The sequence below is a fragment of the Vombatus ursinus genome, unplaced genomic scaffold (assembly GCF_900497805.2).
Source record: "Vombatus ursinus unplaced genomic scaffold, bare-nosed wombat genome assembly UNPS02004698.1, whole genome shotgun sequence".
NCBI classification, from domain to species: Eukaryota; Metazoa; Chordata; class Mammalia; order Diprotodontia; family Vombatidae; genus Vombatus; species Vombatus ursinus.
Window position 1 is genome coordinate 997,140 of NW_020944476.1, and position 27,725 is coordinate 1,024,864.

General features: G+C 39.9%; 1 protein-coding gene across 1 annotated transcript in view; it reads left to right on the forward strand.

Moving 5' to 3' along the window:
• EFHC1 (EF-hand domain containing 1) overlaps window positions 1–27,725 on the forward strand; it is a 94,364-nt gene that overhangs the window by 38,811 nt on the left and 27,828 nt on the right. Inside the window, exons 4-6 of the mRNA XM_027840297.1 lie at window positions 203–352; window positions 7,415–7,607; window positions 22,794–23,014. Coding sequence (XP_027696098.1) covers window positions 203–352; window positions 7,415–7,607; window positions 22,794–23,014 — 564 coding nt within the window. The remainder of the gene's footprint in view (window positions 1–202; window positions 353–7,414; window positions 7,608–22,793; window positions 23,015–27,725) is intronic.

A 27,725-nucleotide genomic window follows, 5' to 3' on the forward strand; every position in this document is an offset into this window, starting at 1 on the left:
AAAGGATTATTAACTGGAAAGGGCTGGGTGTCCCAGGCCAACACCAAGGGCCTGGGAACCAGGGATCTGGGCCATATGGGAAAGACTTTTAGGGGTCCATCATTAGCGCCCCATAAGTTTCTGTTGTCTGGTCAGAGTTCATTTTACCTTCTATAATATTTCCAGGAATATACATGATTATTTTGTGTTTTGAATCATTTAGGTGTTTTTAGAGAGTCAAGGAATTGAAGTGAATCCACCAGAGAAAATGGCTTTAGACCCTTACACTGAACACCGGAAAAAACCTCTCCGCATATATGTCACCCCATCAGACTTTGACCAATTTAAACAATTTCTGACCTTTGATAAAAAGGTAAGTGAACCTTAATGGATCTGCTCCCTTTTTCAAATTTTCCTACCCTTAGCAATGAATAGGCTATTTTGATAGGTTGTAGTGAAACTTTGTTTTGTCCATATAGGTACAATGCTTTCAGAATTCATCCAGTATTATGGCTGTAGGAATACCTTAATTTCAGGTCAGAGAGCCAACCCATTGTGTAGAATTGAGTTGAGTGAGATCACCTTTACAGTAGTGAAATTATAAAGTAAAAAAGCCAAAACAACAACAAAAAACCTTTTTTGTTTTTCCTTTTCAGGATTATTATAATTTTTTAGCATTCATTTTACTTTGAGTTCCAAATTCCCACTCATTATACATGGAAAGTCATACAAAACATTTTTATATTAGCTATGTTGCAAAACAAAACAAAACAAAACAGGAAAAATAAAATGAAAAATATATACTTCAATCTGCACTCAGAGTTCATCAGTTCTTTCTCTGGAGGTGGAGAGCATTTTTCATCATCAGTCCTTTGGAATTGTCATGGATCATTATATTGATCAGATTAGCTAAGTCTTTCACAGTTGATCATTGTTACATATTGCAATTATTGTATCCAATGTTGTTTACTTTACTTGGTGTCAGTTCATATAAGTCTTCCCAGATTTTTCTGAAACCATCTCCTTTGTCATTTTTCTTTTTCAAATTATATTTATTTTTTTAAACATTCTTTTCTAAAATTTTGAGTCCCATACGCTCTCCCTCCAGCCCGTTGAGAAGGTAAGTAATATAAAAAAAACAAAAAGCAAAAAAACAAGACTCTTGAGTTACATCTGCTTCCTGTTTCAGGTCTTAAATTGACCATATGTTCTTTTAAAGTTCAGGCAATTCTCATTGAATCCTTTGGTAAAACTACAATGTCTAGAAACATCCCAAAGATGGTGAATTTGGTTGAGTTTCTGATATCAAAATAGCAATTTCACGAAAACTCTATTCCAGGTTCCCCCCTGTTAAATTTTGTCAGGTTGATGTGCATTCTCTGGCTGGGTACCTTTGAGGGACCTTCTGCTCATTGACAGCAGAGAGCTCTGCCCAGAGAGCTGGACGTGGGGTCTGGAAATCAGAGTTCCTGTCCCGCCTCAGATACTTAGTGGGCAGGTCACAGGACCCCTTGGAACCTCAACATCTTTCTCTGTAAAAACAGAATAACCTTGCCACAGCACTGGTGTGAGGAAAGTGTTTTACAAACCTTAAAGCATTATATGAATATATTATTTTTATTATAAGCATGAGAACACCAGCTATCTCAGTACAATCCGACAGAGATCAATAAGACCAGCATAGTTTAGGTCCATCTCTGTGACTTTGTGCTAAACAAAAAGCCAATTTCTAGATATAGCTACTTATGATGGTAGACCACAGTTATGTTATATTAACTCTCAGGAGTATAAATCAAGGCATGACAAATCTGCTGTATATACATAGAAGCCAGCCCCCAAATTTAGCAAACAGGAATTTTCAGCTTTGGGGATTTTGTTTTGATGAGAGCTAAAAATAATATTCTGTACCAGTAAATATTATAATTCAGATTTTATATAGAAACAAGTATAGAAAAGAACTTCACAGATATTTATGTCAGACAAAATAATATGATGTAAAATGTCAAATATGCTATATACTCCTATCTGGTATTTCTCATGCGGCCATGCAAATGCCTTATAGTTTTAGAATAATAATAGCTAACATTTAAATAGTGTTTTATAGTTTACAAATATTTTTCTTGCAACAACTCTGTAAAGTAGGTAGGTATAAAGTAGGTATATTGGGATATAATTATCCCCGTTCTGCAGGTGAAAGAACTGATGCTCAGAAAGGGTAACATGCCCTTTTATCCCCATCATAACCTGGCCCCAACCCTGTGTCCCTGCACGACTTTCCCATACATTGTGCTTCCCCTCCGTGTTTACCTTCTCTATCCCCATTCCTAGGGGCCTTCAGTATGGACTGCTCCATTTTGGGGTGGGACAGAACCCCAAGCCCTGATCGTTGTCCTAACCCCTATCCTCTTATATCCACCTCGTCCCTCCCTGCCTACTGCTTCAGACACCAAAAATACCAGATACCAGAATGAAATTGTTAAGCACCATGGTGACTTCGTGCCTGAGATCTGTGGAAGCCTGGTATAAATCAGAAATTCTGGGAATGAGATCAAAAAGGATAACTAATTATTGGCTGTCCCCAATTGCAGATAAAATAGGTGATGAATTGTCAGTGAGTTCGAGTTTTCCCTTTGAACTGATTGTGCCAAGTATGGTTCAACTAAGGTCCATTCTGTGACCATGAGCTATTTGAGCTTTGATGCACAAGCAAACTGATTCTCGTTAATTTAATTCAGCTCAGCAAGCATTTCATAAGCTCTTGTCTTATGTCAGGCTTTTTGTTATGTTCTGTGGATACAAATATTTTAAAAAAAAATTAGTCCCTCTCCTCAGGTAACCTATTCTCTCCTGGGAAAATGTCTCCTGAAATATTATGTTGAGCTTCCATAGTGATTAAATGAGAATATAATTAAATATGGTACTCACTCGTTTAGCTAACAAAGTTAGATGAGTGAAATATAAAGAAATAATGAGAATATGCTCAGGAGGAGGGATTAAAAGATATTAACAGTGTCCCTCAAGATCAGGGCCCTGCCCCTCAAGATCAGGACCTTGAAAGCTCTTTGTCCTTTGCAGCATGAAGCTCCAAGTAAGAAAGTTGACTTTCTGTTTCCTCTGACCACAGCTGGGACTTCTGAGTGTTGTATGTCATTAATAGCTCCATCCTACTCAACATACTCAGTACTTCCTCTGTGTTGTTATTTTATTTTTAGGAATTTTATTCTTTTCAGTTTAGAAAGCATCACCTGCCATTCATTAAGTTGAATGATTTCTCTTTAAAAAAAAAAAGTCTTTTGTGTTACGTTACTGATGTTTTTACTGGGGCTATAAATGGAAACCAGAAGACTGACATAAATAGTGAACCTTTTCTTATTCATTGAAAAACAGCATTTGGGAGTTGGAAGGGACGTCAGCAGCCATTCTAGACCAGTTAATAGAGGAATCTGTGTGGCAACACAGCCAACCAAGTCATCATTCACTTGATGTAAAAACCCAAAGACTTTCAGTGAGGAAGAACTCGTCGAAGCAGCCTGTTGTATTCTTGGACAGCTCTCTGCTCCCTGATACCCTTTCAAATACATGAAGACAACTGTCACAAATCCTCCTGAGTCTTCTATGGTCCAGGCTAAACATCTCCAGTTTCTTCATTGAATCGTCTTTTGTCATGGACTCAACTTTCACCATCCTTGTTGCCATCCTCCCTAGATGCTCTTCAATTTATCACTGTCATTCTTAAATTGAGGTACCTGAACTTGAATAATACTTCAGATGCAGTCTGGTTAGGGACTCATTTCTGGAAGTGAGGCTTCCCAGAAAAGCCCAAGATCACAGGTTTTTTTGGCTGTTACCAAGCATTGCTGACTCAGATTGAGTTTGTGGTCCACTAAAACTGCCAGGCATTTTGGGTAGAGACTCCTATCTAACCATGCTTCTCCTATGTTCTACTTGTGAAATGGATTATTTTTGGAACCCATGTGGAAAGCTACATTTGTCTCCATTGTCCATTAAGATCTTTTTGGATCTTGACTTTGTTATTCAGTGTGTTGGCTCTCTCTCCCTGCTTTGTTTCATTGTCATGAGTATGCCATCAATGCCTTTCTCCAAGTCACTGATAAAAATATTAAATAGTGCAGGGCCAAGTACAGATCTTTGGGGTACCCCACTGGAGACCTACACCTGCATTGACATGGAATTATTAACAACTAGTCATTGAGTCTAACCATTCTACAAATTTGATATTACTTTATTATCTAGGGTGCCTTTTAGCATAACATAGTTTCCCTGATTATCTCTTTTAATTATTTTGTCTGAGATCATGATTGCTAGCCCTGCCATTTTTACTTTAGCTGAAGCATATTAGACCCTGCTCTAGTCCTTTATTTTCACTCTGTGTGTGTCATTCTGTTTTAAATGTGTCTCTTATAAACAACATATTTTCTACTCAGCTCTGGTCTTTTCATTAGGAATACTTAAAAACTTTATGTTAATGTTGGGCTCTGTTCTTGGAATAGGGGAGGAAGGGCTCTAGGGTTCTAGGTTATTAGGGTAGCTTTCCTTGATAATTTCTTGAAATATAATCACTGGACTCCTTCTTTTATCATGGCTTTCAGGTAGTCCAATATTCTTAAATTATCTCTCCTTAATCTGTTTTCATGGTTAATTGTTTTTCCTATGAGGTATTTCACATTTTCTTCTATTTTTCCATTCTTTTGACCTTGTTATATTGTTTCTTAAAGTCTCATGGAGTCATTAGGTTCCACTTACCCAATTCTAATTTTTAAGGAATTATTTTCTTGAGTAAGATTTTGTATCTCTTTTACCATTTGGCCAATTCTAGTTTTAAATGCTTAAAAATCCCATTTTCTCATGAAGGATTATACTCAGTTTTGCTGGATAGGTTATTCTTGGTTGTAATACCAGCTCTTTTGCCTTGCAGAATATAATATTCCAAGTCTTCCACTTCTTTAACGTGGAAGCTGCTAAATCTTGTGTGATTCCGACTGTGGCTCCATGATATTTGAATGGTTTCTTTCTGGCTGCTTGAAATATTTTCTCTTTGACCTGGGAGCTCTGGAATTTGGCTATAATATTCCTGGGAGATTTCATTTTGGGGATCTCTGTCAGGAGGTGATTGGTGGATTCTTTTCAATTTCTATTTTACTCTCTTATTCTAGTATATCAGGGCAGTTTTCCTTGATAATTTCTTGAAATATAATCTCTAGACTCCTTCTTTGATGATGGCTTTCAGGTAGTCCAGTAATTCTTAAATTATCTCTCCTTAATCTGTTTTCATGGTTAATTGTTTTTCCTATAAGATATTTCACATTTTCTTCTATTTTTCCATTCTTTTGACTTTGTTTTATTGTTTCTTAAAGTCTCATGGAGTCATTAGGTTCTACTTACCCAATTCTGCTTTTTAAGGAGTTCTTTTCTTCAGTGAATTTTTGGTGCCTCTTTTGCCAAGCTGTTAATTGTCTTTTCATAATTTTCTTGCCTTGTTTTCATGTCTTTACCTAATTTTTCCTCTACCATTCTTATTTACTTTTGAAAATTATTTCTTATATCTTTCAGGAATTCTTCTTGGGCTTGTGTCTGATTCACTTTTTTTCCTTTGAGTCTTTGCTTGTAGCTGTTTTGACTTCATTGTCTTCTTCTGAGTTTGTGTCTTGATCTTCCCGGTCACCATAATAGCTTTTCATGGTTAGCTTCTTTTTGTTTGCTTGTTTGCTCTGCTTTTAGCAGTGTGAAAAAGCCTGAAGCTTGAGAGAGAAAGAGAGAGAGAGAGAGAGAGAGAGAAAGAGAGCATATACCCTTGCATATATGTCTGGAAGTTCCCCATCACAACTACATCAGGCCTCCTTCCCAGATTGGTGATCTATTTCCCAAACTCTTCCTGTAGTTCCTTTTTATGTCTAGGTAGGCTGTAGTAAACTTTAAGGACAAAAAAATTAGTTAAGTTTCTCTTTTTGCTAGCTTCCCTCAACTATTTTCCATTATATTTTTCTTCCTCTTTCTGGATTTCCTCATGAGTATGCCTTCTTACTATATAATGTTACTGTCCCCTCTTTCGCCTATATTGTGTCTTCTGAATAAAGTATTGAATTGTAGAGCCATTTTTCCAGGCGTGAGTTTCATTCCACCAAGTCTTAAGGATGAGGTCAAATTTGCTTCTTTGGATTAGGATTTCTAGTCCTGTCACCTCTGTTGCCTAGACATTTGGCATTTATGTATAGACATTTGAGACCGAGAGTTTTATTGCTTGTTCTTTTTTGGATTTTGTCTCCTGTGAATTTACAAGGGTCCCAACTGCTGTTCTTTTGAACTATAATTATTCTCTTGATGGATATACATAGGCAGTCTTATCATTCCTCCATTCTTTAAAGATCTTTTTATTAGATTTGCAAGAAACCCTATAAATACATTCTTAATCAGCCTTTGTTAGCTGTGCTCCATCCCTGGTCAGGGATATATTATTCCTATGTTTTAAGCCATCATTAAAAACTCAAATCCCATTCTTGGACACCACCTTCTTAGCCAGTAATCATATCCTAAATAATTGTTTCTTTTCAACATCTCTTTCTTTCAATGAGCAACAGTAAAGAAAAAAAAAAACAACTTATATTCCTATGATCTTCAGTTTCTTGCCCAAGACTTCATAATCTTTGGAAATACTTTTTTTAGGTTTCTTCAAGCAGTACTGTTTGTGCCCTCATGAATCATCACAAGTGGGTAGTGTCATCTGTTTTGATTAATCTTGGGAGAGTCTCTGTGGGGTCTTGGATACATGACTCAGAGAGACAGCAGGTCTCTCTACTGTTTTTATTTTGTCAGCAGATCCTGGCTTTGGTGTCCCTGTTCAGAGAGGCAGGGACTGCTGCTTCTCTTTGATTTTTCTTTTGAGATGTATAAGCAATCTTAATATAACTTTATTAAGATCCATATGTCACTGTGAACAGAACCAGTTACTCATTGTACCTCAGCTGATTTTATTTACAGATCAGTATTTTGGTTTTAACTGAGTTATTCCTTATTTTTAAACCTTCATTACAGGGAAGGACTCCCTGAGTAGTAGATATATACAGGGATATATTCAAGATGAAGGTGATGTAGGAACAAAGAATATCAATTAAAAATCAAATTTTTTTAAAAAACTGATCTGTTTAACCTCTGATTTCTGCACAGAGTATATCTTTTACTCATTTCTAGCTGTTGACAACTATTTCAACATTTCAAGTGCCATTACAATGCCTTGGAAGAATTTTTCTTTTCTTGAGCTCATCATGGGGCAGCTACTTTGCCACCGTGATGTCAACTGATCCTTATTTGTTTATGTTTAAATCTTAAATGACAAAGAGGAAAAATCAAGCCCTCTTCTTAGGGGATGGGGGATGAGGGCATTACTTTTTTTTTAAGCAATGGTTTTGGATTCCTCCAGGTCCTCCGATTCTATTCCATTTGGGATGACACAGATAGCATGTTTGGAGAGAGTCGAGCCTATATTATTCACTACTACCTTGCTGATGATACAGTGGAAGTTCGAGAGGTCCATGAACGGAATGATGGGAGAGATCCTTTTCCAGTCCTGGTGAAGCGCCAGCGCTTGCCCAAAGTCTTGGTGGGAAATTCAAGTAAGGGTTTCTATGGAATTGGTTTGTCTTCTGTTATTTGGTTTCTCTCTAAATAGGCAAGATCTGTAGCATTTATTTATTTATTTATTTATTTATTTATTTATTTATTTATTTATTTATTTATTTATTTTGGATCTCAAAGTAGTTAACCAGATGAACTCTTCTTTAGAAGTTTGGGAGGGCCTTAGAAACTTATTCTCCCCAGGCAACAAGGCCAACCTGCCTTTGGTTCTCTTCTTTACCCCTCCGTTTATCCAAATCTGTGATTGCTACAGATGGTGGAGTATCCAGCTGGTGGGAGACACATTTGGGAAGAGAGGAGTGTGCTGCTAGATTTATTTGAAATACAGCAAATTAGCCTTTTGAGGTGAACAATTAATTCACTGTCACTTTATTCTCTAAGTCCAGGGAGAACTCTATAGAATGAACCAGTGACAGGCTAAGCATAACAGTTTGATTTCTTGAGCTTTTTTATTTTTTGCCCACAAACTGTTGTTACTGTCTTGATTTTTTTTACTATTATTTTATGTTTTAGGACTCTACAGGGGTTTAAAAAAAAAGTTCAAAGAATGAAGAATCTTCCTTCCTTGCCTGTCCATTGTTTTTACTTTTCACCATCCCGATTCAACTATTTACCAGTAAACCAGCCCATATTACTACCATTTGCCCTGTTGCTGATTCCCACCTAGAATGGAGACCCTCTATCCTGGGCCTTTAGAGACCATGTCCTCTGTCTCTGGGGAAACCAGTCAGCTTAGTTTTGGAACTGCACCTTGGGACTCAGTTGTCCTGATCTGTGGGCCAGTGAGTGCAAAATACATAAACCACTATATGTAACTGTCTAGAGATTATACGTCAATACCATCTAGCCATTCATATGAAGACAGGGTCCGAGGGGCAGCTAGGTGGCACAGTGGATAGAGTACTGGCCCTGAAGTTAGGAGGACCTGAGTTCAAATCCAGCCTCAGACCAAACACTTGACACTTACTAGTTGTGTGACCTTGGGCAAGTCATTTAACCCCAATTGCCTTAAAAAAAGAAAAGAAAAGAAAAATGTTTAGGGGCAGCTAAGTGGTGCAGTGGATAGAGCACTGGCCCTGGAGTCAAGAGGACCTGAGTTCAAATCTGGCCTCAGACACTTGACACTTACTAGCTTTGTGACCTTGGGCAAGTCATTTAGCCCCATTGCCTACCAAAGAAAAAAGAAAGAAAAGAAAACAGGGTCTGTCTTGGCCTCATCCCACCCCTGCTTCCTTTCCCACCTCTTCCTCTGGAAACAGTAATCAAGTCGTTATTTTCATTGCTACTGGAATGCTACTGGAATCAAATGCTCTATAGGTCCACTTATCCCTGAGATTCCTCAGGTCAAAATTCCCTTTTCTGCCATCACTCCCTTTTATGTATTTCCTCTTATTAAATAAACATAAGCTTCTTGAGAGCAGGGATGGTCTCACTTTTATATTTGTATTCCTGGCACCTATCACATTTTTTTTTGTTGTTGTTGTTTAGCCTTTTCAGTCACGTCCAGTTCTTTGTGACCACATTTGGGGTTTTCTTGATAAAGACACTGAGTGGTTTGCCATTTCCTTCTCCAGCACATTTTTATAGATAAGGAAACTGAAGCAAACAGGGTTAAATGACTTGCCCAGTGTCACACAGCTAGTAAGTGTCGGAGGCCGGATTTGAACTTAGGAAGACGAATCTTCCTGTCTTCAGGCCCCGCATTCTATCTGCTGCACCATTTAGCTGCCCCACCTATCACATAGTAGGTGTTTAATAAATGCTTTAACATTTTAAAAATGATTTCCTTAATTAGAAATTGCCCTGCCAGATAACGTTGACAGGATGATGTAGTTCGTAATTTGTTAAGATAGCCCCCAGTGCAGCACCATCTGTTCTTTCTTCACTGGATTAAAATAGTGATGAGGAAGGCAGATAAAAAGGGGAAGATACTTGCCATCCATAATCACTTGCCCATGGTGAATAGGCATCCTTAGTACACATGCCAGTTTTTGTTACTGATGTAAGTATTTAAAGAATTTTCTGTTAGCTACATATAATGATCCTAAATTTCTCATTCACAGGTAGCTGAAAGCAATCTCTAGATACTGTTCATTTATCCTCACTGCATCCTTGGAAACTAGGAGATAAGAAATTCTGGAAATTTCTCCAGAGAAAGATTGACTTTGAGTCAGAGAACCAGTAGCAGAACTGGGAATATTATGACATTGAGCTTCCACAGTGCTTAAGTGAGCATGAAATTAGATATAGTCCCTGCCCAGTGAGCTAACAAAGTTAGAGGGATTAGGGAAATAACAGAGAAATAATGAGGATACACTTAGAGGGAGGAATTAAATGAGAGAGATAATGTGGTCCCTGAAGCACAGAATCTTTTGCAGGTTCCAGTTCCATATCCACTTTGAACTGCTTGGTTAATAGTTCACAACTTTTACTCTGGCATGACTAAGTTTGAAATTTATAATTGAACAATTTTCGTAAGCTCTAAACTCCCATGTAAACTTACAGGCAAGTGGTGTGGTGGCTTACATAGGGAGTGAAACATGGCAGCTGAGCAGGTAATTAGCTCTTTTAAGAAACATGGGGAAGGCCTTGTTGAGAAAATATGGATTATTTCATATGACATAATAGGAAGGAGAAGGCAACAGACTCAAACTATGACCCAATAAATGTAAACCAGAATGATGTTATTCTGGGGCTAAGGCAAAAACGCATTTGGTCGGTGGACCCTGTGAATCTAATACAGTTTAACAACTCTCTGTTCAATGCTGAATATACAAACAATAGTAAGCTGATATTTATAGCTTTAGGTTTGCAAAGTGCTTTATGTATATTTGATCCTCACTGTAGTCCTATGAAATATGTAACATAGGTGTTTCATTTAACTGATGAAGAAACTGAGGTTGGAATGCTTCAGACTGTCCCCTGGTCACATAGCTATCAAGTGACAGAGGCAGGAGTCAAGCCCAGCTCTCTCTTGACCTTGAGTCCAAGGTACTTTCATATTACATACTCCCTATAAAATAATAATAATAATAATCACTCACATTGATAGAGCAAGTTTTGCAAAGCATTTAACATTTTATCTTATTCTTTGCCGCCACCAAGGAATACAAAGGCGCTTAGGAATTCACCAAAGCTAGTTGGTCCTAAATCCACCATGTTGCACTGGCCATCTTCCTGCTGTGTTGCTGGGTTCCCACCTTGGAGCCCTGTGCTCCTGATTGGTGAGGGTTCACCATATCTAGCAGGTCTGAGGCCTACTCCAGTGCTCTCTTTGGGAAGGTCAAAGAAAGTTTCCTCTATCTGAGCTTGAACCTCAAAGAAAGAGGAGAATTTGAGCAGGCAGCGATGAGAAGGAAGTGCAATCCTAGCACGGGGGATGAATGAATGTACAGCAATAGGAGATGGTAGGTTGAACTCAGGGAATAGCTTGTCAGGAGTGTTCCAGCGCATGAAGAAAAAGAATGAGAACTAAGTTTAGACAGGTAGTGTAGAGCCAGGTTGAAGGTGGTCATAATGTCAGGCTGAAGAATTTGTATTTTATCATACAGGGATTAGGAAGCCACTAGCAGTTTTTGAGCGGAGGGGTAATGATCAGACCTATAAATTATGTTATTTTGGCAGCGATGGTGGGAAGCACATGGTACAGTAGCGTAAGCCCTAGATATGGACCCGAGTTGCTGTCTGAAGGTACAGTGGGTTGCCTTGGGAGGTAGACAGTTAATCTTTCATTTGATACCTTCATGTGAAGGCCCAATGACCACTTGCTGGGCATGTTGTAGGAAGGTTCTTGTTTAGCTATGGGTTTGACTAAATGGCCTCTGAAATCCCTCTTAGCTCTGAGATTCTATGATTCTGTGACCTCTTAGAATCCGAGCTTCTACCACTTATTAAACACCGTGTGCCCTTGGAAGCCGCTTTATCTTTCTGAGCCTGATATTTCTCATTTTTAAAATGAAGGGGTTGGAATGGATAGATCTTTAAGGCCCCTTCCATCTTGCCTTCTATGATCCTTTGAAGGATGGATTAAAGAAGGGAGAGACTGAAGGCAGGGAATCAATCAGGAGAATATTACAATAGTCCAAGGGAGAAATGATCAAATCAGATGAGGTCCTGAATGAGTAGAGAAGGAGGTGATAGAAGAGATGTGAAGGTAAAAGCAACAGCGCTTGATCTTGATCAGGTTTGGGGGGATCCCAAACTGTGACCTTTGGGACTTGGGTGACCTGGAGAATGGTTGCGCCATCAGCATAAATTGAGAAGCTGGAAGAAGGGGTAGATGTAGGAGGGAGTTTCATGAATGTTGAGTTTGAAGTACTAGTGGAAAATGTCCCATGGGAATCTGGCTTGGTGAGTCTAGAGGCAAATGGAGATACTGGGATTGAACATTGAGCCTGCTTCCTGGAGCGGTTCAAAGAGCTCACCTTAGTTACACAAGGAAATTCCATAAAGAACATAGACTTCTCAGTAAGACAGGAAGGGAAAGACCTGGGCTGGGAGCAGATTTGTGTTGGTTACCTGGACAGAGATATCTAAAATTGAGGAATCTCCATGATGACTCTCCTAATCCAAACATGTCAGGACTCTCTTCAATAAACACACTTATCTGAGAGGTTTTTGCTGTAGATGAGCAATATACTAGGGTATATGAGGAAGGCCTTGCTGAGGCCATAGCCAAAGGAAGGAGCCCTAATTCTTCAAATAGTCACCACCGTATATTGCCATGGGATTATAATAAAACCAATATATTGCATAATGGTAGCCTTACCCATGTTGTTCATTCCTGATTCAGTATAACATCATAGAAAGTAAGTTGGCCTGAGAGTCAGGAAGATGTGGATTTAAGTTTGCTTCCTCTGGTTGTGCTTACTGGTTGTGTGATCCTGGATAAAGTCACTTAAATCTTCAGTGCCCCCAAGCAAGACTTCTGTTGTTTCATAATTGTTCGGTTGTGTCCTACTTTCCATGACCCCATTTGGGGTTTTCTTGGCAAAGATACTGGAGTGGTTTGCCATTTCCCTCTCCAGCTCATTTTCAGATGAGGAAACTGAGGCAAACATGGTTAAGTGACTTGCCCAGGGTTACACAGCTAGTAAATGTCTGAGGGCTGAATTTGAACTCAGGAAGATGAGTTTTCCTGATTTCAGGTGCAGCATTCTACTGAACCACCTAGCTGCCCTAAGCAAGGCTAAGAATTACAGAACAGCTGCTTATTCGTATTGGCAGAGGTGGTCCCCCCTCAACCCCCAACAATGCTGAGATTGGCAGTTCAAAGATTCTTTCCCCCATTTCACAGAGGAGAGATGAGATGTTGAGAAGTTGTGAAGTGCCTATGATCACATAGCTAGTAGGTATCTGAGGTGAGATTCAGATCCAGGCCTACTGATTCTGAGGTGGAAAGAAATAGTGAAACCAAGGTGAAATAAAGTAAATAGGTCATTCATTCAACAAACATTTATAAAGTACATAATAAGTACCATGCACAATATTAGACCCTGGGGGAAAAATGAAGATAAATCTCAGGCAAAGACTAGTAGGAGAGATAAAACATTTTAATAATTTTAATACAGTTTTCAAATTTTAATACAAATTGTATAAGTAAGGCACAACAAGCTTGAGAATTGGTAGGAGGGGGGAATAGGGGTGTGGGGTGTGTTCAGGGAAGACTAGTACCTCTGGTGTGAAGGCTGCCGAGCCCTTTTCAGAGCTGCTTTCCACCCTTGGTGTCCACTTGTTCCACCTAACTCTCCCCTGTGGCTCCAAGACGCTGTAGCATGCATAGTGGCCACACCCTGGTAAACTGTTTTGGCAGACGGGCTAAACCAGGTCAAGGGTAACCAAGGGGTCTTAAACCTGTTGGTGAGTTAGAGGGGTGTCTACCCCAAGCACGTGAAGATTTCGCCTGGTGGAATGGGCAGATGAGAACAATTTCTTCCTATGGCCATGAAGGTAGCTGAAGCAGGCACTGTGGAGTGCTTAGAGCTTCTTAGACATCAGAGATGCCAAGGTCATCCACTGCATCTTGAGCCATCACCAGTCATCTGGATTCTGTCCTGCCACTGGACTGTGATGACTCTGGAGGAGAGAATGAGGCCGACGACTTCGTGCATCTCTGCTCACTTAAATCCAATTTATGTACAACTCAAAGGACATCACCCATACCATTTTACCATTTTACCTATCTCAGGATCCTATGGCAACAGGCAAGTAACGAAGCAGCAGGTGCAGACACACTGCGAATTGTAGTCATAGTCCTATACACAGGCAGCCCAGGCCATAGGGTCGTTTCTCACTGGAAGCAGCAGGGGGATTTGGCAGCCCCATGGGTATCTGAGCAGTCTTTTAAGGATCACACTGCTCACCTCCTGGTGTGAGGAAGAGGCTAGAAAAGGTGCCCTAAAAACTGTCTGCTTACCCAACCCTGGCCTGATTACAGCGGTAGGCGGGGAATCCCACTCTGAGGTCAAAACACAAAAAATGTACAAAAACATCTACAAAGACAATTCCATTCATCATCAATACATGAAATGTGTGCACACTTATAGACAACACAAAATCCAGTAGACCTGAGAAACAAACAGCTCTTGTTGCAAGAGAACTCAGCATGTATCATATCCAAATAGCAGCCCTGAATGAAACAAGGCTGGCAAATGAAGGCCAGTTTACTGAAGTTGGAGTTGGATACACATTTTTCTGGAGTGGCCCCAGTGAAGGGGAGTGACATGAAGGTGGTGTAGGTTTTGCAATCAAAACTAAAATAGTCAACAAGCTTGTATGCCTACCAAAAGGAGTGAACAACAGGCTCATGACAAAGTGACTGCCACTTGCAGGAAAACATCACACCACCATCAGCAGTGCCTGTGCTCTCTCCATGATGAACCCTGCTGAGGTTAAAGAAAAATTTTGTGAAGACCTGGACACCTTTATCATCAATGTGCCAAAAGAGGACAAGCTTATAATTCTGGTTGACTTTAATGCTAAAGTCAGACTTCCAGATATGGCAGGGAGCCCTAGGGAGGAATGGAGTTGGAAACAGCAACAGCAATGGTCACTTACTACTGAAGACTTGTGCATCTTGTGACCTTCTCATCACCAACAATGTCTTCCGTTTACCTAAACACAATAAGATTTCATGGATGCACCCTAGCAGCAAACGTTGGCATTTAATAGACTATGTGATTGTAAGGAGAAGAGACAGACAGGATATTAGAGTGACAAAGGCAATGTGTGGTGCAGAGTGCTGGACCGATCATAGACTTATCCTGTCTAAGTTAAATATTTGCATTCAATAAAAAGCGGCATCCCCAAGGCAAAATGACTACCAGAAGAATTAATGTCAACAGATTGGAGCTCTTCTCTGAGAGGGAACAGTTTGTTGCTACCTTAGAGGGAAAGTTGAACCAACACATAAGTGGCAACAGTGGAGCAGAAAAAGAGTGGGCAGTTTTCAGAGATTTGGGTGTGTAGCACTGCATTTGCTCATCTGGGTCAGAACACTCACAAATATCAAGACTGGTTTGATGAAAATGATGGGGAAATTCAGAAGCTGCTAAATGAAAAACGAGAATTCCACGGGGTTTACCAGCAGAATAGTTCATCCATCTCTAAGAAGGCAGCATTTAATTCCATCAAAAGTAAAGTACAAGCAAAGCTTAGAGAGATGCAGGATTCTTGGCTTAGTTAGAAGGCAGGTGAAATTCAGTTTTATGCGGATAGTAACAATCCAAAGCATTTTTAAGATGTCCTGAAGGTTATTTACGGACCAAAGATCTATAGTGCATTTCAGCTACTCAGTGTTGATGGGGCCGCATTGATTAGTGATAAGGACATGATCCTAGAGAGATGGGCTGAACACTTCCATAGTATTCTCAACAGACCATCATCAATCAATGCTGAAGCCATTGACCATTTACCTCAGGTTGAAGTCAATCCCTCTCTAACTGAAGTCCCAGTTTGTTTTTTCCCCCCACTGCTAACACCTTTTTAGTAGATCAGAGTAACTGTTCAGTTCATTATATTCTTCCTGAGAATAATTTATTTCCCCCAACAAACTAAAGGGAGTGTATTTTTTCATTATTATTTAACAGAAAGGACGGCAAAACACAACCCTCTGTGGGAGTGCTGTCCCCAGAAGGAGGACACACAATGGTGGGTTAGTTAACTACAGTGGCTTTTAAAATATTCAACATGGCTTTAATCTATCTTTATAAATTATACAAAAATGGGGAGCAAGAATGGTTACAGAACCTCTTTTCCAAATGTACTTTAAGTGTGCTCTGGTACAAAGCAGCATTTCTGCTTTCACAGAAAATAACATTACTACAAAAAAAACCTGGCACATTATTCTGGTGAAAAAAGAGAAGTTCCAACTGAAGAAGAGTTTTTTTTTTAATTTATTAATTTTTAGTTTTCAACAATCACTTCCATAAGCTTTTGAGTTTTAAATTTTCTCTCCCTCCCTCCCTCCCCACCTCTCTCCCCAAGATGGTATGCAATCTGATATAGGCTCTACATATACATTCCTATTAAATATATTTTCACATTAGTCATATTGTAAAGAAGAATTAGAACCAATAGGAGGAACTACAAGAAAGAAGAAACAAAACAAAACAACAAAAGAAAAGGAGAGCAGATAGTATGATTCCATCTGCATTCCAACTCCATAGTTCTTTCTCTGGATGTGGATAGCATTTTCCATCATGAGACTTTTGGAGATGCCTTAGATCTTTGTATTTCTGAGAAGGGCTAAGTCTATCAACATTAGTCATCACACAACATGGTTGTTATTGTGTACAACGTTCTCCTCGTTCTGCTCACTTCATTCAGCTTCGATCCATACAAGTCTTTCCAGGTCTTTTTGAAGTCAGCCTGTTCATCATTTCTTATAGCACAATAGCATTCCATTACATTCATGTACCACAACTTGCTCAGCCATTCCCTGATTGATGGGCATCTCCTTAATTTCCAATTCTTTACCACCACAGAAAGAGCCGCTATAAATTGAAGAAGAGGTTTTGATGCCATTAGGGTCCTTTCATGTGGCAAAGCACCTGGTGCTGATTCTATTCCAGGTGAGATTTACAAGGCAGGGGGTCCATTGCTCATACAAAAGCTGACTGAAATTTTCCAGGTTGTATGGCAAGAGGAGGTTATCCCCCAAGAGTTCAAGGATGCCTCCATTGTCCATTTCTATAAAGGCAAAGGAAATAGATTGTCCTGTGACAATCACAGGAGGGTGTCTCTCTTAGTCATTGCTGGCAAGCTTCTTGCCTGAGTCCTCCTTAATAGGCTGATTCTTCACCTGGAAAATGGTCATCTACATGAGAGCCCATGTGGCTTCAGAAAGGGTTGAGGAACAGTTGATATAGTGTTTGCTGCCCACCAACTCCAGGAGAAATGCCAGGAGCAGAACAGAGGTCTATACACAATGTTTGTAGATCTGACCAAGGCCTTTGATACTGTCAGTTGTGAGGGCTTATGGAAAATTATGTCAAAATTTGGCCTGGAGAAGTTAATCAGTATTGTATGTCAGTTTCATGACAGCATGCTTGCCTGGGTTCTGGATAATGGACAATGTTCTCGTGCTTTCCCAGTCACCAATGAAGTGAAACAAGACTTGTACTTGCTCTCATGCTTTTTAGCATGATGTTTTCAGCCATGTTGTCAAATGCTTTCAATAAGGATGAACATGGCATCAAGGTCAGCTACCACACTGATCATAAATTCTTCAACTTGAAAAGACTGCAAGCCAAGACCAAAGTGGAGGGAGTGTTGGTGCATGATTTTCAGTTTGCAGATGATTGTGCACTCAATGCAGCCTCTTAGGCTGAGATGCAACAAAGCATGGATTGATTCTCTGCTGCTTTTACTAATTTTGGCCTAACAATCAACACAAATACAATACAGGTGCTCCGTCAGCCACTACCACACCATCCATATGTGGAACCATGGGTTACAGCAAATGGAGGAGCTTTGAATGCTGTGGATAAGTTCACTTACTTTGGTAGTGTACTTTCCAGGGATGTACACATTGATAATGAGATTGACACACACATTGCCAGAGTTAGCTAAGTGGAAAGTATGGAGAGAAAAGGTATTAGACTGACTACCAAACTGAAGATCTACAGAGCCATTGTGCTGACCTCATTGTTGTATGCATTGACAGTATTGCAGTGCCATGCCAGGAAACTGAATTGCTTCTATTTGAATTGTCTTAGGAAGATTCTGAAGATCACCTGGCAGAGATAAGATATCAGACACTGAGGTCCTTTCTTGAACTAAACTGCCAGGCATTCAAATTCTGCTTCAGAGAGAACAACTCCAATGGGCTGGCCATGTTGTTCAAATGCAAAACGTATGCTTGCCAAAAAGGCTATTTTATAGAGAACTCACACGGGGCAAGCATTCATATGGTGGTCAGAAGAAACGTTACAAGGATACTCTCAAGGTCTCTCTTAAGAACTTAGGAATTGATTATGTGACGTGGGAGACACTGGCACGGGACCACTCAGTATGGTGTGCCCACAACAGAAGAGGTGCTATGCTCTGTCAGCAAAGCAGAACTGAGATAGCTCAAGAGAAACTCAAGATACACAGACTTAGAGAATCCACCCCAAAGGTTCACAAGGACTATTTGTGCTGGACCTGTGGTAGAACATCCCAAGCTCATATTGGTCTGATCAGCCACAGACGGACTCTAGCACAGTGATATCATTTTGGCCCTCTTCGAAAACGAGGACAACAACCAACCTGTGTGCCTTTGGACAAGTCACTTAAAACCTCGATATACCTCATTTTCCTTCTCTGTAAAATGAGGGAGTTGGATTTGCTGGTCTTTGTCCCAGTGACAGCAGCAGGGATGAAAGACAGGATCTGGTCATTCTAATTCAGTGCCTCTCCGTGGCACTTCCTGTGTTCTGCTCCACAGAACAGAGATCCATCAGATCATGGCCCTTGTTATAAAAGGGATCTCAGAAGCCAGCAAACCCAGCTCCCTCATTTTTATAGATAAGGAGAATGAGGAGAAGCAAGGTTAAGAAGGAGGAGGTGCATCAAAGGAGAATTGGCCATGGAGCTAGGAAGAGCCAGTCAGTCAGTACACTTTAAAAAGAGATACAACTTCTGCTCTTGCCCTTTTCTTCCTTTCTGTAGGATGCATGGCATGGAGCTTTTTGGATCTTCCCACGGGGGTGGGAGGATAGGACGAATGGATACATATGCTTCTCCCACCTCCACCCTCAATAATGAGAGTTGCTTAACATGGCAGTCAGAAGATGGCAGACTCAGTTTGAGCCTGACCTTGGGCCCCTGTTTTCCTTTTCTACCAACAGATGGCTTCATCATTCCAAAGCGCCAAGTCCTTCAGGACTGAGCACATGTGTCCCCCAGTAGTGTATGTGTGTGCAGGGAGGGATTGGGGAGAGGTGCTCTGCATACTCCAGGAAGTGTTCTCCTATTCCCACCCTTGCTACAGGGAGGACATTGGCATACACTAATATACACTACATACACTAATGAGGAGTCTGAAAACCACATCATAGGGGGAATGGTTGAAGGCTAGAGAGATATATTGCTTAGAAAAAGGCAAAACAGAGACATGATGCCTATCTTTGAGTATTTGAAGGGCTGTCACTATCATGTACAGTAGAGAATAAATTTCTCTTGAGAACTAACTCAAAACCAATGAATAGAAGTTGAAGGGAAATAAATCTTGGCTGGAAGAAATTTAGTAAATAGTTGTTGCTGTTCCAGCTGTTGGAAGGGGCTGCCTTTTGAAGTACTCAGCCCCTATCACGCAAAGTATTTGTGTAGAGGCTAAATGGTCATGTTTTAAAGGTATTTTAGGAGGTATTTTTATATTTACAGGAAGCTTGACTGCACCTCTAAGGTCTCTTCCAATTCAAAGATTTTGTGACTCTTACATAGCAGTCAAGTAGTTCTTCCTTTCCTTTGTAACTCGATACTGGTACCATGGGGAAAGCCCTGGATTTGACATTGAGGACATAGGCTCAGAACCTGCTTCTCTCACTTTGTGTGCCTTTAGGCTCATCGTTATTCCCTTTTCTACAAAATAAGGGGGTTTGACTAGATAGCTTCCAATCTCCATCTGAGCTCTAAACCTTTGATCATGTGATCTTATTTCACAGTAAGCAAATGGTGCTTGGGGTCTGCCAAGAATGGTGCTAGATTAGTAGTTATTTTGTGTATGAAGGGATATTTTTAAACAATTAGTTACAGTTTTTTAAATTTTTTTTTGATCCCTTAAATTATGATCCCCATCCAGTTTATGAAAATACATGAATGAGTGAACATATGTTAATCACTTAAATGCCAGATATTTTGCTAAGTATTGAAAATACAAATGCAAAAAGTCAGACAGTTCTTGCCCTCAAGGAGTTTACGTTCTAATTGGGGAACATAGATACATACAGTGGAGTGGAGGCCAAGGGAGGGAGTTTTGGTCTGGGAAGTCACAGATCCATAGGACATTCAGTTGACACATTCCTTCATAAAGAGATGGCACTATTGATTTGATTATTGGGCTCAGAATGGGTGGATACACACACATGGCAGCACGCAGATGGCAAGATGGCCTGGGGAGATGACCTATGGGCTATGAAAATGAAGCATGCTCCAGGATTTGGGGCCGGCTGGAATTAGTGACTAGGTCAGTTTTCAGTTCAGTCATTCATCAAGACAGATGAACTCCAAAGATGAGTGTTCACTTTCTCAGAGTCTGAGGTCACAAATTTAGGAGGACCAGTGTGGAGGAGGTCTGGTGCAGAGAGGATAGTAGTCCAGATGGAGGGGAACAAGACAGCCCTGCAAGGAACAGATGGCAAGATGGTCTGGGTGGGACATGAAGGTGAAGCTTGAAGCTGTAAGAAGTAAAGAATCAGTCAATGAATGAACATTTTTGAGCACTTACTGTATGCCAGGCACAGTGCTAGGTATAGAGGATACAAAGACAGGAATGAAATTCTGTTGGGGGGAAAATGCATACATAAATAAGCATATTAAAAAAAACAAGTATAATAATTTTGTTCAAGGAGGAGGAGGGTGCATTACTGCCTGGGTGGATTAGGAAAGACTTCAACTAGAAGGTGGTACATGAGCTAAGCTTGGGGAAAAACAAAACAAAACAAACAGACAAACCTAGGGATTCTAGAAGGCAGAGAAGATAGAGGAGTGTATTCCAGGCATGGGGTCAGACTGTGCAAAAAAATGGCCAGAGAGATGAAGGAAGAGCCAGAAGGCCAGTCTAGCTGGACCTTGGGGTGTGTAAAGGGGAGTAGTGTATAATAAAGCTGAAAAGGTAGATAAGAGCCGGTTAGTAAAGCAGTTTAAAGGGGTTAGTAAAGGTTAGTAAATGCCAAACACAGGTATTATCTTAAGGTATTCTTTAAGTTACAGAAAAGATGCTGACCTTCATGAGTAAAGGGGTTTCCTCACCTGCAAGTTCCCTTTACTAAAGAAAACACATGTCCTGTCCTGTCTTTAAAGGCAGACATTGGAGTTTATTGAGCAGGGTAGCAACGTGTTCAGCAGCTATGCTTTAGCAAAAATCACTTTGGTGACTATGCAAAGGATGGATTAGAGAGGAGAAAAACCTGAGGGATGGAGACCCATTAGTAAGCCATTGAAATAGTCTAGATGAGGGGTGATGAGGTCCTTAAACGAGGGTAGTGGCTACATGAGTAGAAAAAAGGGGATGGCTGTGAGAGATGATATGGAGATAGAATCAGGATTTGTTCATTGATACATGGGGTGAATCAGTCAAGAATGAATCTTAGATTGCAGAGCTGGGTGAATGAATGGAAGGATGCATGGTACCTTTAACAGAAAGAAAGAAGTTCAGAAGAGGGGTGGTTTTGGGAGAAAGATAATGAATTCTGTTTTGGACATGCTGAGTTTGAGATACTGATAAGCCATCTGACTTGAAATATCTAATAGGTGCTTGGTGATGGAATTCAAGAAAGAGACTTAGAGCTGAACATATAGACTTGGGAGTCATTTGCATAGAGATGATAATTAAACCCATGGAAACTGATGAGAGAGTGTAGAGAGAGAAGTGGGCCCAAGCCTGCAGCCTTTGGGATGGGACACCCAAAGTTAGCATGCAGGATATAGAAGAATATCCAGCAAAGGAGACTAACATTAGATCAGACAGATGGGAAGAAACCCAAGTATAATAAAAACTGATTGATAAGGGAGTCTCCGTGAGGAGAGGTTAGTCAATAATGGTTAACATTGTAGATGAGGTCAAGAAGGATTAAGACTAATAAAAGGCAATCAGATCTGGCAATTAAGAGATCATTGGTGACTCTGGAGAGAATGATTTTAGTGGAATGATGAAGTCAAAAGTCATATTGCAAAGGGCTGAGAAGTAAGTGAGATGAGAGACAATAAAGGCAAAAAGAAGAAACATCTGAATATAAATAACTTGGTTCATATATAGTCTTATAGTCTATGGCTAGGACAGGATAAAAACTTAGGAGTACCTTTGCCTTTTTTTTTTTTTTTTTTTTGGTGAGGCGGGGTAAGTGACTTGCCCAGAGTCACGCAGCTAGTGAGTGTTATGTGTCTGAGGCTGGATTTGAACTCAAGTCCTCCTGACTCCAGGGCTCATGCTCTATCCATTTCACCACCTAGCTGCCCTGATATATTTGCCTTTTAATTGAGCCAAATTTTCCTTCTAAACTTATTTCAAATGCCATCTGCACAAAGGCTGTCTTCTTTCTTCACACTGCTAGTGCCTTCCTCCTCTCCTTTACATTGCATTTATTTTATAGATATTTATCTATGCACGTGTTGGCTCCACCAATAGATTAGAAGTGCCTTGAAGGCAGAGATTATTTTATTTTTGTCTTCATATCCCCTGCACCTGGCACAGTGCACTTAATAGTTGTTTGATGATTGCTTGAGAATCAGCCCTTTTGGGGGCAGCTAGTGGATAGAGCACCAGCCCTGAATTCTGGAAGACCTCAGTTCAAATCTGGCCTCAGACACTTGACACTTAACTAGCTATGTGACCCTTGGCAAGTCACTTCACCCCACTGCCCTACCAAAAAAAAAAGAGAGAAAGAGAGAGGGAAAGAGAGAGAGGATCAATCCTTTCCCTAATTCATCCTTTTGTTTTTCTGTCTCCCCATTTTTAACATTAGAGGACTTCCCTCGGTGTGTCCTGGAAGTTTCTGAACAGGATGTAAAAGAATGGTTCACTGCCAAAGATTTTGCTGTGGGTCAACCTGTTACCATACTTGGACGGACTTTCTTCATCTACGATTGTGACAAATTCACTCGAGAGTTTTACCGGGATAAGTTTGGGTTTCCTGAATTCTCGGCCATTGATGTGAGCAAGAAACCACCACCTGCTATAAAACAGGTAAGGGCATACCAGTCTTGGTGAGATGAGAACAAACCTTTTGATGTAGAAATTTTAAAAGGACTTTCAAGATTTTAGGCCACCAGACCCTGTCAAGAACCATCAGCTTAAAGAGATTGAAGTAGGCAGAGCCAAGATGGTGGAGTAAAAGCAGTGACTCGCTTGAGCTCTCCCCCAAACCCCTCCAAATACCTGTAAAAAATGGCTCTAAACAAATTCTAGAGCAGCAGAACTCACAAAAAGATGGAGTGAAATAAATTTCCAGCCCAAGACAACCTGGATGGTTGATGCAAAAGCTCTGTTGTGCTGGGCTTGGAGAGGAGCGTAGTTCAGCATGGGCCATGCAGGCAAAGACCAGGCCCCAGGGAACCTGGAGCAGACCTCAAGGGATTAAATCGCTGGCAGCTGTGGCAGTTTCTAGACTTCTCAACCCACAAACGCCAAAGACAACTTAGAAGGTCAGTAGGAAAAGTCTGTTGGACCTGGGCGAGAGGGAGAAGTGCAGTCCAGCCCCAGCCCTGGTGCAGCCCCAGGGCAGCTGCTGTGACAGTGTCTGCTTCAGGAGCTCTCGTCCCACAGACAGTGGGGGAATCAAGTGGCTGATCAGAAGGGGATTGCAGGGATCTCTTTGCTGGTGCAGGGTTCTCTTGCTTTGCCCGTGCTTGGATCTGGATCACAGTTCTGGGTGGTGGTCCTGGGGCAAGGAGAAGTGCTGGTGTGGCAGAGCTTGTGTTGGCAGTAGAGAGAGAATCCTCCTCACAATTCTAAGGCAGAGTGCTTGTGGTCACTCATAGGCCAGAGCACAGGCCAGGAAAGGAGTAAACATCTCACCCTTGATCATAGCATCTTGGAAGAACTGAAAATTTATAGATCTCTAGAAGTATCTCTGAAAAAAGCCGCACAAAATCCCTGAAGCCTGGAACAGTACACCCTCCACCCTGGAAGCAGAGTCCTACCTTAACAAAGAGTTAAAAAGTCAAGAAATTGGCTGGGAACATGAGCAAACAGTGGAAAAAACTCAGACTGTAGAATCTTACTTTGGTGGCAAGATCAAAACATACAACCAGAAGAAGACAACAAAGTCAAAACTCCTACATCCAAAGCCTCCAAGAAAAATAAGAATTGGTTTCATGACTCAAAAAGGATTTTGAAAAGCAAGTAAGAGAAGTAGAGGAAACACTGGGAAGAGAAATGAGAGCGATGCAAGAAAATCATGAAAAACAAGTCAACAGCTTGCTAAAGGAGACCCCAGAAATACTGAAGAAAATAGCACCTTAAAAAATAGACTAGACCAAATGGCAAAAGAGGTCCAAAAAGCCAATGAGAAGAAGAATGACTTAAAAAGCAGAATTGGCAGAATGGAAAAGGAGGTCCAAAAGCTCACTGAAGAAAATAATTCCTTAAAAATTAGAATGGAGGAAATGGAAGCTAATGACTCTATGAGAAATCAAGAAATTATAAAACAAAACCAAAAGAATGAAAAAATAGAAGACAATGTGAAGTATCTCATTGGAAAAACAACTGACCTGGAAAATAGATCCAGGAGAGAGAATTAAAATTATTAGACTACCTGAAAGCCATGATCAAAAAGACAGCCTAGACTCATCCTAGAAGAAATTATCAAGGAAAACTGGCCTGATATTCTAGTACCAGAGGGTAAAATAGAAATTAAAAGAATCCACTAATCACCTCCTGAAAGAGATCCCCAAAGAAAAACTCCTAGGAATATTATAGCCAAATTTCAGAGTTCCCAGGTCAAGAAGAAAATATTGCAAGCAGCCAGAAAGAAACAATTCAAATATTGTAAAAACACAATCAGGATAACACAAGATTTAGCAGCTTCTACATTAAGGGATCGGGGGCTTAGATATGATATTCCAGAGGTCAAAGGATCTAGGATTAAAAACAAAAATCATCTACCCAGCAAAACTGAGTATAATTCTTCAGGGGAAAAAATGGATATTCAATGAAATAGAGGACTTTTAAGCATTCTTGATGGAACAACTAGAACTGAATAGAAAATTTGACTTTCAAATACAAGACTCAAGAGAAGCAGGGTCTGCTTTTCCTACTTCAGAATTTTCCAGTCCCTGAATTAGATCAGTTTGGAAATGTACAGTGTGAGCGTTGCAAGGTAGTTCCTGACATATTCTGATCATTCCCTCTAGAAGAACTCACCTAACCAGAACAACATAGCACAGGAAAAAAATATTCAAGAGCTTAGTGGAGGAAGGGGGTGTGAAACCCTTCGGATTAAATCTCCCTTCACAGAGAAGCAAGAAGGTAAACAGTAAAGAGAAATCATAAGGCACTTATTGAAGTTTAACTGTTTACATTCCTACATGGAAAGATAATATTTGTAACTCATGAAACCTTTCTCAGTACTCAGTACACATATATATATATGGAGAGAGACAGAAAGACAGAGGACACAGGTGTGAGCTGAATATGAAGGGATGATACCTAAAAAATAAAATTAAGGGGTTAGAGAGGATTGTACTGGGAAAAGGAGAAAGGGAGAGGTAGAATGGGGTAAATTATCTCACATAAAAGAGGCAAGAAAAAGCTTTTACAGTGGAGGGGAAGAGGGGGGAGGTTGAGAGGGAATGAGTGAATCTTACTCTCATCAGACTTGGCTTAAGGAGGGAATAACATGCACACTCAGTTGGATATGGAAATCTTTCTTACCCTACAGGAAAATAGGGAGGAAGGGGATAAGATAGGGGGGAGGATAGAAGGGAGGGCAGATTGGGGGAGAGGATAATTAGAAACTAACACTTTTGAGGAAGGACAGGGTCAAAGGAGAGAACAGAATAAATGGGAGCCAGGATAGGATGTAGGGAAATATAGAAATATGTAGGAAATATAGTCTTTCACAGCATGACTATTATGGAAATGTTTTGCATGACTATACATGTATAACCTATATCAAATTGCTTGTCTTCTCAATGACAGTGAGTGGGGAGGGAGGAAGGGAGAGAATTTGGAATTTGAAGTTAAAGTTGTTTTTATATGCAACTGGGAAATAAGATATATAGGCAATGGGATATAGAAATCTATCCTGCCCTACAGGAAAATAGAAGGAGAAGGGGATAAGAGAAGGGGGGCAGTGATAGAAGGAAGGGGGAATTCAAATAGGGAATGGGTATTCAAAATGCATGCCATCTTGGGGTGGGGGGAGGGGAGAGATGTTGAGAAAAATTTTGAACTCAAAATCTTATAGAAGTGAATGTTGAAAACTAAAAATAAATAATTAATTAAAAAAGATTGAAGTAAAAAGAAGTTTATGCATTTAAGATATTAAGGATGTGATGGAAAAGAGTATAGCCTTTCATTGGTATACTTTTTTTTTTAATAAGAGGCTAACTGCTCTGTTGTTGTTCATTCCTTTCACTCGTGTCTGACTCTTGCTGACCCCCATTTGGGGTTTTCTTGGCAGATACTGGCGTGGTTTGCCATTTCCTTCTCCAGCTCATTTTACAGATGGGGAAATTGAGTCTGACGGGGTTAAATGACTTGCCCAGGGTCACACAGCTAGTAAGTGTCTGAGGCCGGATTTGAACTCAGGTTGTCTTTACTCCAGGCCTGGTACTTTATCCACTACACCACCTAGTTCAACGATATAATTTACCACAAAAGTCCACGTTGAAATAAAAGTTCATGGTACTTTTAATTCCATTAAAATCAATGGAACAAAATCGGCCCTTTAGCATTCCATTGAGGCCACATACTTTGTAAAGTTTTTAAAATATGGATTTTATGTTTATTGGAATAAGCGTATGGTATGTATATATATGTATCTGTGTATGTTTAAATATGTAAGCATAATATAATATGTACATAAATTATCTAAATATATCAAGGCAGCATCATATTATAGAGAAAAAAAGACACTAGACAAATTGTACATTGTGTAAGTAGCCTTAAATAAGCCAATTAAATTTTGTTTCTCCTTCTTTAAAATAGGCATGTTGATAGGTACACTCTATCTGCTTCATCATGCTATTGTGAGGATGAGATTGATCCTCTCCATTAGATTCTTTGCATTCCACTTTATAATTGAAAAGTATTGTTATTTTTACCACAAAAGTATTTGAAGGGAAATTGTTAATGAAATATATGCCTATGTCCAAGAGATATGAGAATTTTTTAAAGCAGCAAGATTTTTATTTTTGCCTTTGTGCCTGGCACAGAATAGGCACTAAGTATGCTTGTTACTTGATCAATTGACTATAGTTTGCTGCCCATCCCCAAGGGCAATAAAGGCTCTTGAAAGGAATTGGTTGGGGATTTGTGTTAACACTTTAAAAAAAAAATCAGTTTTTCATTGACTGAATTCTTGATTTTAGTAAATGTGCTCATAGTATAAGAATAGCACCCTTTGGGGAAAAAAAAAAAGAAAACAGTAACAGCAAACCAAACCAAAACCCTTTATAACTACTTAGTGACCCCACAAACAACAGAATGTATAGCAGTTAAGATATCAACATTAATGTTGTTCACAAGTATGTCATTGCATTATCTTTGTTTTATAGGTAAGGACATTGAGGGATAAATTACTTATTCAGGATTACATTGCAAGCTCCAAGTAAAGTTCTATTTAACGTTCATTATAGAATTACACAATGGATTATGTATACATGCAGTCACATCATACATTTGAATTAAACAATATTATTACAATAAAAATGTCTCTATGACTATCATTTGA